We start from the raw sequence: 15,140 nt of genomic DNA, 5'->3' as shown, positions 1-15,140 counted from the left end.
CAGCTGCAAATTCTGTCACCTGATATCAGACCATCACCTCTCAGTACTGTATATTCTCTACAATTTAGAGATCTTAAAAGGTGACTGCCCTTTTTTTTATATATATATATATATATATATATATATATATATATATATTATCCATAGCATTACTGTGATGTGGGACTGGTTCATTGTTTATCATTTGAAACAGAAATTAGAGGTTGACCGAAATCAGAATCAGCTTTATTGCCAAGAATGCTTACACATACAAGGAATTTGTCTTGATGACAGGAGCTTCCAGTGTACAACAATACAAAAACAATACAAAAACAGCAGCAAGACATAGATAATAATAAAAATAAAAAAATAATTATACACATACATACATACACACACATACACACATACGCATACGTAGTGCAAATCTAATACAAATCTGTTATGTACAGTGCAAATACTATCTGTTATGTACATTGCAAATGTTTTTTTTTTTTTTTTTTTTTTTTTTGTTTTCTCTCAGAGGATTAAAATGGCAGAAGAGGTTGGATGAGTTGGATAAATATAAAAAAGACTAAACTTTGTATTGCACATAGTTATTGCTCAATGGGGCAGTTTAACTGTTCATGAGATGGATAGCCTGAGGGAAAAAAAACTGTTCCTGTGCCTGACGGTTCTGGTGCTCAGAGCTCTGATGTGTCGGCCAGAAGGCAAACAGTTCAAAAAGGTAATGGGCAGGATGAGTGGGGTCCAGAGTGATTTTTCCAGCCTTTTTCCTCACTCTGGAAGTGTATAGTTCTTGAAGGGGGGGCAGGGGGCAACCAATAATCCTCTCAGCAGTCCGAACTGTCCTTTGTAGTCTTCTGATGTCTGATTTCGTAGCTGAACCAAACCAGACAGTTATTGAAGTGCAGAGGATAGACTCAATGACTGCTGAGTAGAACTGTATCAGCAGTGCCTGTGGCAGGTTGAACTTCCTCAGCTGGTGAAGGAACCTCTGCTGGGCCTTTGTGTGTCTCCCACTTCAGGTCCTGTGAGATGGTAGTGCCCAGGAACCTGAATGACTCTACTGCTGCCACAGTGCTGTTTAGAATGGTGAGGGGGGTCAGTGTTGGGGTGTTCACGATGATCTCCTCTGTTTTGAGCATGTTCAGCTCAAGGTTGTTTTGACTGCACCAAACAGCCAGCTGTTCAACCTCCCTTCTGTATGCTGACTGATCGTCATCTCGGATGAGGCCGATGACAGTGGTATCGTCTGCAAACTTCAGGAGCTTGACAGAGGGGTCCATGGCGATACAGTCATTGGTGTAGAGGAAGAAGAGTAGTGGGGAGAGCACACATCCCTGGGGGGCACCAGTGCTGATTGTACAGGTGCTGGAAGTGAGTTTTCCCTGTCTCACAAGCTGCTACCTGTCTGTCAGAAAGCTGGTAATCCACTGACAGATAGACATGGGAACAGAGAGTTGGTGTAATTTATTCTGGAGTATAGCTAGGATGATGGTTTTGAAAGCCGAACTGAAGTCCACAAAAAGGATCCTCAAAGATGTCCCTGGTCTGTCCAGATGTTGCAGGATATTATGCAATCCAGTGTTGACTGCATTATCCACAGACCTGTTTGCTCGATAAGCAAATTGAAGGGGATCTAGAAAGGGTCCAGTGATGTTCTTCAGGTGGGCCAACACCAGTCTCTCAAATTATTTCATGATCACAGATGTTAGGGCGACAGGTCTGTAGTCATTAAGTCCTGTGATTTTTGGTTTCTTGGGGACAGGAATAATGATTGAGCGTTTGAAGCAGCATGGGACTTCACACTGCTCCAGTGATCTATTGAAGATCTGGGTGAAGATGGGGGCCAGCTGGTTAGCACAGGATTGAAGACACGCTGGTGAGACGCCATCTGGGCCTGAAGCTTTCCTCGTCTTTTGTTTCCAAAAGACCGGCTCACATCATCTTCACAGATCTTTAGTGCAGGTTGAGTAGCAGGAGGGGGTTTGCAGGAGGTGTTGGTGTTTGTGTGAAGTGAAGGCCAGAGTGGGTCTGGGGTGTGAGATTGGGCCTTTTCAAATCTGCAGTAGAACACATTCAGGTTGTCAGCCAGTTGTTGGTCCACCACAGGGTTGGGGGTAGGAGTCCTGTAATTTGTGAGTTGTTTCATGCTACTCCACACTGATGCAGGGTCGTTAGCTGAAAACTTGTTTTTCAGCTTCTCAGAGTATCTTCTTTTAGCCACTCTGATTTCCTTGTTCAGTGTGTTCCTGGCCTGATTGTACAAGACTTTATCCCCACCCCTGTAAGCATCCTCTTTGGCCAACGAAGCTGCCTGAGCTCTGCTGTAAACCACGGTTTGTCATTGTTGAACTTTAAATAAGTCCTAGTAGGAATGCACATATCCTCACAGAAACTGATATATGATGTAACAGTATCTGTGAGCTCATCCAGATGGTGTCTGCAGCCTCAAAAACACTCCAATCCATGCAATCGAAGCAGGCTTGTAGTTCCCGCTCTGCTTCATTGGTCCATCTCTTTACAGTCCTTACTACTGGCTTGGTTGATTTTAATTTCTGCCTATAGGTTGGAAGAAGATGAACCAGACAGTGATCAGAGAGTCCCAAAGCTGCTCTAGGGACAGATCGATATGCATCCTTTGTTGTTGTGTAGCAATGATCCAGTATGTTCCTGTCTCTGGTGGGGCATGTATTGTGCTGTTTGTATTTGGGCAGTTCATGTGTGAGATTTACTTTGTTAAAATCCCCAAGAATAATAATAACTGAGTCTGGATATTGTTGTTCTGTGTCTGTGATTTGATCAGTCAGCTGTTGCAGCACTGTGTTCACACACGTTTAATGCGATATACACACTCACCAGAATAAACGAGGAAAACTCCCGCGGCGAGTAGAATGGCTTACAGTTAATAAAGAGCGCTTCCAAATTAGGACAGCACATCCTCTTTAACGTTGTTACATCTGGGGGCCTGGGTAGCTCAGTTGTAAAGACGCTGGCTACCACCCCTGGAGTTCGGTAGTTCGAATCCCAGGGTGTGCTGAGTGACTCCAGCCAGGTCTCCTAAGCAACCAAATTGGCCCGGTTGCTAGGGAGGGTAGAGTCACATGGGGTAACCTCCTCGTGATCGCTATAATGTGGTTCGTTCTCGGTGGAGCGCATGGTGAGTTTAGCATGGTTGCCGCGGTGGATGGCGTGAAGCCTCCACACACGCGCTCAACAAGCCACGTGATGAGATGCGCGGGTTGACGATCTCGGACGCGGAGGCAACTGGGATTGAAGGTGAATCACTACGCGACCACGAGGACTTAAAAGCACATTGGGAATTGGGCATTCCAAATGAAAAAAAAAAACAAAAAGAAAAAAAAAAACGTTGTTACATCTGTACACCAACTTTCATTGATGTAAAAGCATGTTCCACCGCCTCTCGTTTTCCCCGTTAACTCCGCGATGTGAACCGCTCTGAACAGCTGAAAGCCCAGCAGATGTAACGTGCTGTCCGGAATGGCTTCACTCAGCCAGGTTTCTGTGAAGCACAAGGCAGCAGAGTTTGAAAAGTCCTCGTTTGTATGGGTGAGGAGATGTAGTGCGTCCGTTTTGTTAGGAAGAGAGCGGAGATTTGCTAGATGAATACTCGGCAACGCTGTTCGAAAGCCGCGCCGAGGGAGCCTGACCAGCGCGCCTGCTCATCTCCCTCGCCTGCATCTCATAGCGCGTTTAAACGACACAGCCGCACCTCCCACTAAAATGTCCAGCAAAACGTCTGAATATTAAAAAACCGGGAAAAGGTTGTCTGGTATATGCTGCCGAATGTTCAGCAGTTCGTCCCTGGTAAAACTGACTCGAAAAATATTACTAAACACAGGACAAACAAACAACAAAAGAACTGAAGAGCTACACATTGAGGCGGCCATCTGCGGTGCCATCTTGTATCAAGTAATATCGGTAAAACCGATATATCAGTTTTACAGATAAATCTGTGCCGATAGTTGCTTTTTGGAACTAACAGTTATCTGTAAAAATCTTTGCCAATAGTTGCCAAGAATATTTTGTATTATTATTTTTTTTTTTTTTTCTTAGTGTTCCCCTGTAGCCTGCACTGGAGGAGTCTACAGTTGGTACGCATTGATTCTAGAGTATAACAGTGGCCTCTAGAAGTAAAATAAAAACAATCACTGACACCTCGTGGGGATTTGCTGTATCTAAATCTTTTATCATTGACCATATTCATCCATATTTTTAACCTCGCTTCAATGCATATTTTGTTATTTTGATTAGATAATCATGTGTTCTAAATTGGAGTGATGTTATGCAAAGAAAAATTTCACTATATGGAAATGAGCCCCAATCCTTATTCCTCATTAAACCTCATCTGGTGATGTATACAAAACGTTTTGTCTGGTGAAGAGGCTATATAGGCTATAAAAAGCTTAATTTGGTTAATACTTAATAGAGCATTGTAACAGGGCCAAGTCTCCATTTCAAAATAAAAGTCCATGGTGTTTTTGGGCTTGTTTATAGTTAAAAGTCCCACGTTATGCACCAAATCGTATTTTTTTCTGGATATTATTGGGATAATGTTTGAACAATAAACTGTATGTGGGATTTTAATCATTTTGGACTCTTGCAGCCTGTGTCTGTGCCCGTCATGGTAAGGAAAATGTAAGAATTTTTTTAACAGTCTATAAATCAATTTTTTTTTAACTACTGGCAGAAAAATCAGTTATTGCCATTTTCCACCACAGTTATCGTATCGGCAAAATCCACTGTCGTTCGACCACTACTAGAAAGACATGTTTTGAAATGTGAAATGCTGTTGAGCACACATTTCTTTATAAAGCGATAAACCACCTAAAGTCAATTACACTGATTTTTACCATGAGTATGGGGTGTTGTAAGGCAGTAACGTCAGGGTTGCTGCAGACTTTTTAAGACCTTTTTCAAGACCTGAACAAATAAAATTAATACCGTATCCCCATACCAAAACAAACCAACACAATCTCAAAAGACATCATGTATCACAGACTCTTACTTAAACAGGCAGGGGCACACATTCAACCTGGCCTTAACATTGTTTTTTCAGTAAAACAGGGTAGGATATATGCAGGTTTAAAATACTCAAGACATGTTTTCCACATATACAGTTGAAGTCAGAAGTTTACATACACTTAGGTTTAAGTCATTAAAACAAAATTTTGTAACCACTCCACAGATTTCATATTAGAAAACTATAGTTTTGGCAAGTCATTTAGGACATCTACTTTGTGCATGACACAAGTAATTTTTCCAACAATTATTAACAGACAGATTGTTTCATTTTTAATTGACTATATCACAATTCCAGTGGGTCAGAAGTTTACATACACTAAGTTAACTGTGCCTTTAAGCAGCTTGAAAAATTCCAGAAAATTATGTCAATCCTTTTGGCAATTAGCTTCTGATAGGCTAACTGGAGTTAATTGAAGGTGTACCTGTAGATGTATTTTAAGGCCTACCTTCAAACTCAGTGCCTCTTTGCTTGACATCATCGGAAAATCAAAGGAAATCAGCCAAGACCTGCACAAGGTCTGGTTCATCCTTGGGAGCAATTTCCAAACGCCTGAAGGTACCATGTTCATCTGTACAAACAATAGTATGCAAGTATAAACACCATGGTAGCACGCAGCCATCATATCACTCAGGAAGGAGACGCATTCTGTCTCCTAGAGATGAACGTAGTTTGGTGCGAAAAGTGCAAATCAATCCCAGAACAACAGCAAAGGACCTTGTGAAGATGCTGGAGGAAACAGGTAGACAAGGATCCATATCCACAGTATAACGAGTCCTATATCGACATAACCTGAAAGGCTGCTCAGCAAGGAAGCAAGCCACTGCTCCAAAACCGCCATAAAAAAGCCAGACTACAGTTTGCAAGTGCACATAGGGACAAAGATCTTACTGTTTGGAGAAATGTCCTCTGGTCTGATGAAACAAATATTGAACTGTTTGTCCATAATGATCATCGTTATGTTTGGAGGAAAAAGGGTGAGGCTTGCAAGCCGAAGATCACCATCCCAACCGTTAAGCATGGGGGTGGCAGCATCATGTTGAGGGGGTGCTTTGCTGCAGGAGGGACTGGTGCACTTCACAAAATAGATGGCATCATGAGGAAGGAAAATTATGTGGATATTGAAGCAATATCTCAAGACATCAGCCAGGAAGTTAAAGCTTGGTCACAATTGGGTCTTCCAAGTGGACAGTGACCCCAAGCATACCTCCAAAGTTGTGGCAAAATGGCTTAAGGACAACAAAGTCAAGGTATTGGAGTGGCCATCACAAAGCCCTGACCTCAGTCCGATAAAAAATTTGTGGGCAGAACTGAAAAAGCATATGTGAGCAAGGAGGCCTACAAACCTGACTCGGTTACACCAGTTCTGTCTGGAGGAATGGGCCAAAATTCCAGCAACTTATTGTGAGAAGCTTATTGGAAAGCTACCCAAAATGTTTGACCCAAGTTAAACAATTTAAAGGCAATACTACCAAATACTAACAAAGTGTATGTAAACTTCTTACCCACTGGGAATGTAATGAAAGAAATAAAAGCTGAAATAGGGGGGCCTGGGTAGCTCAGTGAGTATTTACGCTGACTACCACACCTGGAGTCACAAGTTCGAATCTAGGGCATGCTGAGTGACTCCAGCCAGGTGCATTCAGAAAGTATTCAGACCCCTTAATTTTTTTCACATTTTGTTATGTTGCAGCCTTATGCTGAAATGCTTTGAATTATTTTTTTTTTCCTAACAATCTATACTCCATACCTCATAATTACAAAGCAAAAATCAGATTTGTGATGACTGCAAATTTATAAAAAAGAAGAAAACTGAAATATCACATTGACATAGACCTTTTTGCTATGACACTTGAAATTTAGCTCAGATGCATCCCATTCCTCTGGATCATCTTTGAGATGTTTCTACACTTTGATTGGAGTCCACCTGTGGCGAATTCAATTGATTGGACATGATTTGAAAAGGCACACACCTGTCTATATAAGGTCTCACAGCTGAAAATGCATATCAGAGCAAAAACCAAGTCATGAGGTCAAAGGAACTGCCTGCAGAGCTTAGAGACAGGATTGTGTCGAGGCACAGATCTGGGGAAGGATGCAAAAAAATGTTGGCTGCATTGAAGGTTCCCAAGAGCACAGTGGCCTCCATAATTCTTAAATGGAGGAAGTTTGGAACAACCAGGACTCTTCCTAGAGCTGGCAGCCTGGCCAAACTGAGCAATCGGGGGAGAAGGGCCTTGGTAAGAGAGGTGACCAAAAACCCGATGGTCACTCTGGTTGAGCTCTAGAGATCATGTGTGGAGATGGGAGAAACTTGCAGAAGTACAACCATCACTGGAACACTCCACCGATCTGGGCTTTATGGCAGAGAGACCACACGGAAGCCTCTCCTCAGTGCAAGAAAGCAAAAAAGCACCTAAAGTACTCTCAGTCTGTAAGAAACAAGATTCTCTGGTCTAATAAAATGAAGATTTAACTGTTTGGCCTCAATTCCAAGCGTCATGTCTAGAGGAAACCAGGCACTGCTCATCACCTGCGCAATACCATCCCAACGGTGCAGCATGTTGGTGGTAGCATCATGCTGTGGGGGTGTTTTTCAGCGGAAGGGACTGGGGGACTGGTCAGCGTTGAAGGAAAGCTGAACGCAGAAAAATACAGATATATCCTTAATGAAAACCTGGTCCAGAGCGCTCAGGACCTCAGACTGTGGCGAAGTTTCACCTTCCAACAGGACAATGATACTAAGCACACAACCAAGACAACGCAAGAGTGGCTTAGGGCCCAGCCAGACCCCGGACTTGAACCCAATTGAACATCTCTGGAGAGACCTGAAAATGGCTGTCCACCGACGGTCCCCATCCAACCTGAGAGCTTGAGAGGATCTACAGAGAAGAATGGCAGAAAATCCCCAAATCTAGGTGTGCAAAGCTTGTTGCATCATACCCAAAAAACTTGAGGCTGTAATCACTGCCAAATGTGCTTCAACTATGTACTGAGTTAAAGGTCTGAATATTTATGTCAATGTGATATTTCAGTTTTTTCTTTTTAATAAATTTGCAAAGTTATGAAAAATCTGGTTTTTGCTTTGTCATTCTGGGGTATGGAGTGTAGGTTGATGTGAAAACATTTTTTTTAAAGCATTTTTGCATAAGGCTATGCACAAACATGTTGTTTGTGTGTGTGTGTAACAGTGATAATGAGCATCATTCAACATTACAGATTCAAGTGGGAGGCATTTTAGGCGTATGCCTTGTAACTGTTGCCATGGTAATGGTGGCGGGATGCAGGATGCTGATGTGTTTAGAGACAAGCTGAGATCTTATGTTGTAGTTCAGAGATGCGTATGTGTGTTCGCAGCACTCTGACGGCTGTAAAACTGAGCATGTAAGCACAGGTGTCTGTTTTGGTCACATTGAAATTCCTGCGGCTTTCAGCACATTCCAACATTCTGATTTAGAAAAACCTGCAGCTAGGGTGAAAGTTGTTCATCAGTTCATATCAAAAAGTAATAACACACATCACCTCAACAAACTGCAAGATTTTAGATATCTTTCTTGTATATAGCAGAAACTAGTTACACACTGATGTTAATACTTGGGATTAGGTGTTGTTTTGACCAAGCAATAGTAATAGCGATGCTTGACTTGGCAAACACCACTTAAAGACGCATTATTTTGTCACATTGCACAGCAGGAAGTTCAAGAGAAATAGACGTGTCTGGTTTTGTTTTGCTTTTGAAATATCATTTGACATGTTTTGAATGTGATTAATGTTGTTCTTTTATATTTCAAGAGTGCCATGCATTCCCACACATAAACATTCTTAACAGGGGCTGCTCCATTTGCATACTGCAGGCTACAATTGAAGCACTTCCTTTTTGTTGGTAGAGTGCAGGGATGTGTGTGGGTTTGGGCTTGGGTGGTTTACGAGGACATTTTTTTAGGTTACAAACTGGTAATTACAAGGGTATTATGCTATAAATGTGGTTTATGAGGACATTTTTAGTGTCCCCATAATTTAAATAGCTTAAACATACTAAACGATGTTTTTTTGAAAATGTAAAAATGCAGAAAGTTTTTTGTGAGGGTTAGGTTTAGGGGTAGTGTTAGGGTTAGGGGATAGAATCTGTAGTTCGTACAGTATAAAAATAATTATGTCAATGGAGAGTCTTCATAAGGATAGCCACACCAACGTGTGTGTGTGTGTGTGTGTGTGTGTGTGTGTGTGTGAGGCCAAAATTTTTGGCACGATTGCAGTGTGTTTGTTTACATTTAAACAGTGACAAAGATATAGTTAGTGTCTCAGTGTAATTGATTATACAATGATTATGTGTATTAGCCTATATTTATTACATGGCTCTCTGGAATACTTTATTGTGATTGATCGGTCGTGGCATTCTGTGGTCATATGTTTATATAAAATGAGGCTGTAATTGTATAATCGGCTGATGTCCCAGGCAAGTGATTTCCTACATAGTTGTGCTAGTTACTTGTCTCTCATATCACACCACAGTCTCTTACCTCTCACATTGTAAAACAGACTGATCTCACAGTGAAATCAGAAACAGTATGTTGACTTTTCTTTAGCTGAAATCGATCTGTGTTTACCGAAATTCGAAACACTGCCCCCAGTGGCTGGGTGTATGGGCATATGTGAGCTCCATTTTCCGGGAAAAATGTCCACAGAGGGGCGCCAAAAGTGAGTTGTTTTCTGCTGTACAGGATTTTATAAACTGTACCCCGAAGACAATGTTAGAGGGAAAAATGCAACTAATTATGAGACTGCGATTACTGAACCTGGGACTCCCACAATGCTGACGGAACACGCTTCTGGGTAAACATGCTGGAGCCGATACAAAAACGTCTGATAGGAGATGCCACTTGTCGGTGAGTCAGCATAATGTGGCTGATCCTAGGGTACTGGAACTCTTGGAAACAACATGCCAACTTCCTGTGTGATCATGTTGTATAAAATCATTCAGATTCAAATTAATATTTTATGTCCATTTTATTTAGGCTATATGCTAAGTAGCTGTGTAACAACTAGGATAATGTACAGTCATTATTGCAAAATAGACCCCTTCAAGATGATTAAATACCCCTCAATGGATTTTATTTTGCAAGACTTCTTACAGATGTGAGCTTAAAATGATGCTTGTTGCTATAGAATTGTGTGTCGCCAAATTTAGGCAAAAACTCTGACCTAAACACACAGACACACACTTCCCACTCAGCAGTTTGATGGAAAATCTGTGTCAGCATTGATTTGAGGGTTTGTCTTGTTTTCACTTCCTGTTCTCGCTGGTTTGAGGGGCTTCAACATCTCACGAGCTTCTGCTTGATTCTGACACTCTCTTAATGATGTTATATGTTGTAGGTATTACACATTATTATGCATGTTGTTATTATTTTCAGTGCACACTCAGACTGACTGATTATGTTTTGTTTCCTCAGCTCTGATGTTTCACGTCAGTCTGTGACGCTCATACAGGAGACCAGCAACACACACTCAACATGTCTGCTCTGCAGGTACACATATGCACACTGCATACATTATGTCATCATTTACTCCACCTCATGTAGTTCCAAATGCATATGAGGCCAAATTTTGCCTCAGCCATCATTCACATGGGTGTGACATGGCGGTCGCCTGCTAACATTAATATTTTTAACGGTGGTGGATTTAACAGGAGTATTTGTGAGGTGCTTTGATAGATAAAAGTATTTTGCTGATTCTGTCTGATACTGCTTAAATAAATAGTTGCAGTTAGAAAGGTTAAAGTGATAGATGTCGTGAACTAGATGTGTACCCTCAATATTATCTTGCAGTTCTGCACTTTTTAATGTGCAGCAAGGATTGCCCTGAGACTCCCAAGCTCTCTGTTTACACTGAAGCACATCATTCTGCGTTCAGGATGCATAAGCGGTTTTGAGCCGCCACTTACTTTTTATTACTATGATAGTTTTGTGCAATAAGATGTTATAGTTATTTAGCCTTTTTATTCGTTGAATATCCGTTAGTCACCATGTTGAAGTGCTGCGCTTAGCATCCATAAATCCCTCTGAAACACGTCCGAGTGGGGTCAGGTGAATATAACGGAGCCTATGTTATCTGTTATTATCTAGTTGACTAGTCGTTCAAACAACCGACCGATTATGAAAATTGGTAGTTTTGCACATCCCTATTTTCATTGCATCTTTTTTCCATACATTGAAAAAAATGTCTGGTTCATCCAAAAAACAAGTGAATGTTGACTAAATCTTTGATATCATGTGTGTGAAGATGTGGAGACTGTTGAAGGAGACACTTCAACGCACGGCAGCACATTCACATCTTTTTCCTCACACAGGCAACATGGCCGCCGGGCACAGAGTGTGTGGCAAAGTATAATTTCCAGGGAAGCACTGATCAAGACTTGCCCTTCTGCAAAGGAGACCTACTCACTATTATTGGTGTAACCAAGGTAACAACCAATGAGGAGAGCCTAAAAAATCATGAACATGTCCTGGACATATTTCTGCCCAAATTCAAAGCAGAAATAAATGATATTTTGCATAAAGAAAATTATTTTTAGATATATTTGTATCTATATTTTTATCTTTCTATTTTTATAGATACGATTTTTTTGTATTGTGACATTATTTTCATAACAAATAAATAATTCACAAATAAATCTAATTCACATTACTGTAAAACAATTATATTTAAATTGTAAAGTAGTATTTGTTGTACTGCCTTTAGTTTATGCAGATGTAAATAAAAATATTAATAATCAATATTTTTTTTTAATTTTTTTTTTTTATGAGAATCCTCATTGAGAATAATGAGAATTACAAAAATAACTCAAAAGTGAAATGTCCAAACACATTATGGTAATTAAAAATTGTCATGAAAGCAATGTCACAATTAATGCAAAAATCTAAAAATGGGGTTCATTTTCTTCATGCAAAATATAATTTTTTACACTTGATTTTGGTTTGAAATATGACCTAGGCTTGTTATTGTATTGATTTCAAGGTCCGCCTGATTTTCCAGATTATTTTGTGGGCGATATAAAATCAAGCAACATTGTTAACATTTCCGTGATCTTAGTATGATTTTTATTTGCTGAATTTATTAAGCCAAGTCAAATCATTGTCAAAAGGCTGAAAAATATTGAGATATAATTGTCCAGCCCTGTTGTTATGTGATGCTCTTGCGAGGTGTGGTGTTGAGTGATTGTTGGGATTTATTGATTTGTTGATTCAGGACCCAAACTGGTACAAAGCAAAGAACTCAGTTGGCATAGAGGGCACTATTCCAGCCAACTACGTTCAGAAGAGGGAGGGGGTGAAGTCTGGAGGAAAACTCAGTTTGATGCCGTGAGTACATGCACTTTAAATAAATTACAACGATTTGCTACTAGCTATTGCTAGTTGGTAGCAGGTGATATTAGGGGGTGGGGGTTTCTCATTCTAGAGAGCACGAAAAGTGGCCAAAATTTTGGATTTGCTACTGTGGAAAAGATCATTTTCTCCGGAAGAGAAAGACTGAATAAATTCATTTAACCTATAGTAGTACACTAGCATAAAAATGACCTCAAAACTAATGGACATGACTGAAAAGCTACAAAACTTCTTCAATATTAATTTTGCAGTCTCTATAACCTGGGTTTAACTTGATGAGCACAACAGAGTTCTGATTACAATTATAAGAAGACTAAAGCTCTGTTGAATTGTGGCAATGGGTGTCTTTGGTTCAGGTTGGGCAGGCTTGTGTTCGCTGGCTGATAATGGTTTTATTCTAGGAAACTATTGAGAAAGTGTGGAGTAGATATAAAGGAACTGTATTCTATTCATCACTTTCTCTTTGTTCTTCCTGCTGGCTTTCTGCTCTTGGCATTAGGGCTGCAACTAACGATTATTTTGATAATCGACTAACCTAACAATTATTAGAACGTTTATTCGACTATTTGGCGAATATTGCAATGATTAATCATTAGCTCTTAACTGACTATTCAGCTTGTACCCGAGTTAAAAGGCTGTATTAAACGTGCTTGCTAACATTACAATACAGAGGACAAAATCATCTTTTAAAAATACCTCTAAATGGCATTCACTGAATTAAAGGAAAACATATTTTACATTTAAAATGGTCTAAAAATCCTTAAAACAAGATACATTTACTTGAGAAGCAACATATAAGATATTTAGACTTGCTTTAAGAGAAAGTATCTTAAATATAAGTGTATTTTGTATATACAGTTGTGCTCAAAAGTTTGCATACCCTGGCAGAAATTGTGAAATTTTGGCATTGATTTTGAAAATATGACTGATCATGCAAAAAATTTTAGGATAGTGATCATATGAAGCCATTTAGTATCACATAGTTGTTTGGCTCGTTTTTAAATCATAATGATAACAGAAATCACCCAAATGGCCCTGATCAAAAGTTTGTTTGGCGTTGTTACAGACACACAAGGTGACACACACACAGGTTTAAATGGAAATTAAAGGTTAATTTCCCACACCTGTGGCTTTTTAAATTGCAATTCGTGTCTGTGTATAAATAGTCAATGAGTTTGTTAGCGCTCACATTGATGCACTGAGCAGGCTAGATACTGAGCCATGGTGAGCAGAAAAGAACTGTCAAAAGACCTGCATAACAAGGTAATGGAACTTTATAAAGATGGAAAAGGATATAAAAAGATATCCAGAGCCTTGAAAATGCCAGTCAGTACTGTTCATTCACTTATTAAGAAGTGGAAAATTCAGGGATCTCTTGATACCAAGCCAAGGTCAGGTAGATCAAGAAAGATTTCAGCCACAACTGCCAGTAGAATTGTTTGGGATACAAAGAAAAACCCACAGGTAACCTCAGGAGAAATACAGGCTGCTCTGGAAAAAGATGGTGTGGTTGTTTCAAGGAGCACAATACGACGATACTTGAACAAAAATGAGCTGCATGGTCAATTTGCCAGAAAGAAGCCTTTACTGCGCCAATGCCATAAATGACAACACCTTGAAATGCCTCTCAGCTTCTGGCACACTGTAATTTGGAGTGACGAGACCAAAATAGGGCTTTATGGTCACAACCATAAGTTCTATGTTTGGAGAGGGGTCAATAAGGCCTATAGTGAAAATAATACCATCCCCACTGTGAAGCATGGTGGTGGCTCACTGATGTTTTGGGGGGGGGTGAGCTCTAAAGGCACGGGAATCTTGTGAAAACTGATGGCAAGATGAATGCAGCATGTTATCAGAAAATACTGGCAGACAATTTGCATTCTTCTGCATGAAAGCTGCGCATGGGACGCTCTTGGACTTTCCAGCATGACAGTGACCCTAAGCACAAGGCCAAGTTGACCCTCCAGTGGTTACAGCAGAAAAAGGTGAAGGTTTTGGAGTGGCCATCTAATATCATCTAACCACTCTAGGGAGATCTCAAATGTGCAGTTCATGCAAGACAACCAAAGACTTTTCATGACCTGGAGGCATTCTGCCAAGACGAATGGGCAGCTATACCACCTGCAAGAATTTGGGGCCTCATAGACAACTATTACAAAAGACTGCACGCTGTCATTGATGCTAAAGGGGGCAATACACGGTATTAAGAACTAAGGGTATGCAGACTTTTGAACAGGGGTCATTTCATTTTTTTCTTTGTTGCCAAACAAGATGTTTTGTTTTATGATTGTGCCATTCCATTATAACCTACAGTTGAATATGAATCCCATAAGAAATAAAAGAAATGTGTTTTGCCTGCTCACTCATGTTTTCTTTAAAAATGGTACATATATTACCAATTCTACAAGGGTATACAAACTTTTGAGCACAACTGTAAGTGTATTTTTTCACTTGGTTATACTTCTGCAATTGCAGTAAAAATATACTTCTATTCAACACCTATTCTCTAAAAGCAAGTCTAAATATCTTAATATGCTGCTTCTCAGGTGAATGCATCTTTTTTTAAAGGATTTGTAGATTTTTTAAAAATATTTGTATTCACAGATATAAAAAAAATTTATTCTGCAGTATAGCTGATAAAGAAAATTTACGCTGTTTTAGATGAGTTTTAGATATTATTTTTGGAAAACAAGCCAAAACAAAAACAAATCAAAAACATATTTTTTTGC

The 15,140-nt window shown here is 40.0% G+C and overlaps 1 protein-coding gene across 1 annotated transcript in view; it reads left to right on the top strand.

Annotated features, from left to right (window-relative positions):
- Positions 1-15,140, top strand: part of LOC127455760 (tyrosine-protein kinase CSK) — a 53,003-nt gene that overhangs the window by 20,820 nt on the left and 17,043 nt on the right. The window contains exons 2-4 of the mRNA XM_051723877.1: positions 10,480-10,554; positions 11,376-11,489; positions 12,275-12,387. Of these exons, the coding sequence (XP_051579837.1) occupies positions 10,540-10,554; positions 11,376-11,489; positions 12,275-12,387 (242 nt within the window). The 5' untranslated portion in view covers positions 10,480-10,539. The remainder of the gene's footprint in view (positions 1-10,479; positions 10,555-11,375; positions 11,490-12,274; positions 12,388-15,140) is intronic.

This window comes from Myxocyprinus asiaticus, chromosome 18 (genome assembly GCF_019703515.2).
Source record: "Myxocyprinus asiaticus isolate MX2 ecotype Aquarium Trade chromosome 18, UBuf_Myxa_2, whole genome shotgun sequence".
In the NCBI taxonomy this organism is placed as follows: Eukaryota; Metazoa; Chordata; class Actinopteri; order Cypriniformes; family Catostomidae; genus Myxocyprinus; species Myxocyprinus asiaticus.
Note: the sequence above shows the minus strand (reverse complement) of the source record. Positions and strands in the feature narration are given on the sequence as shown.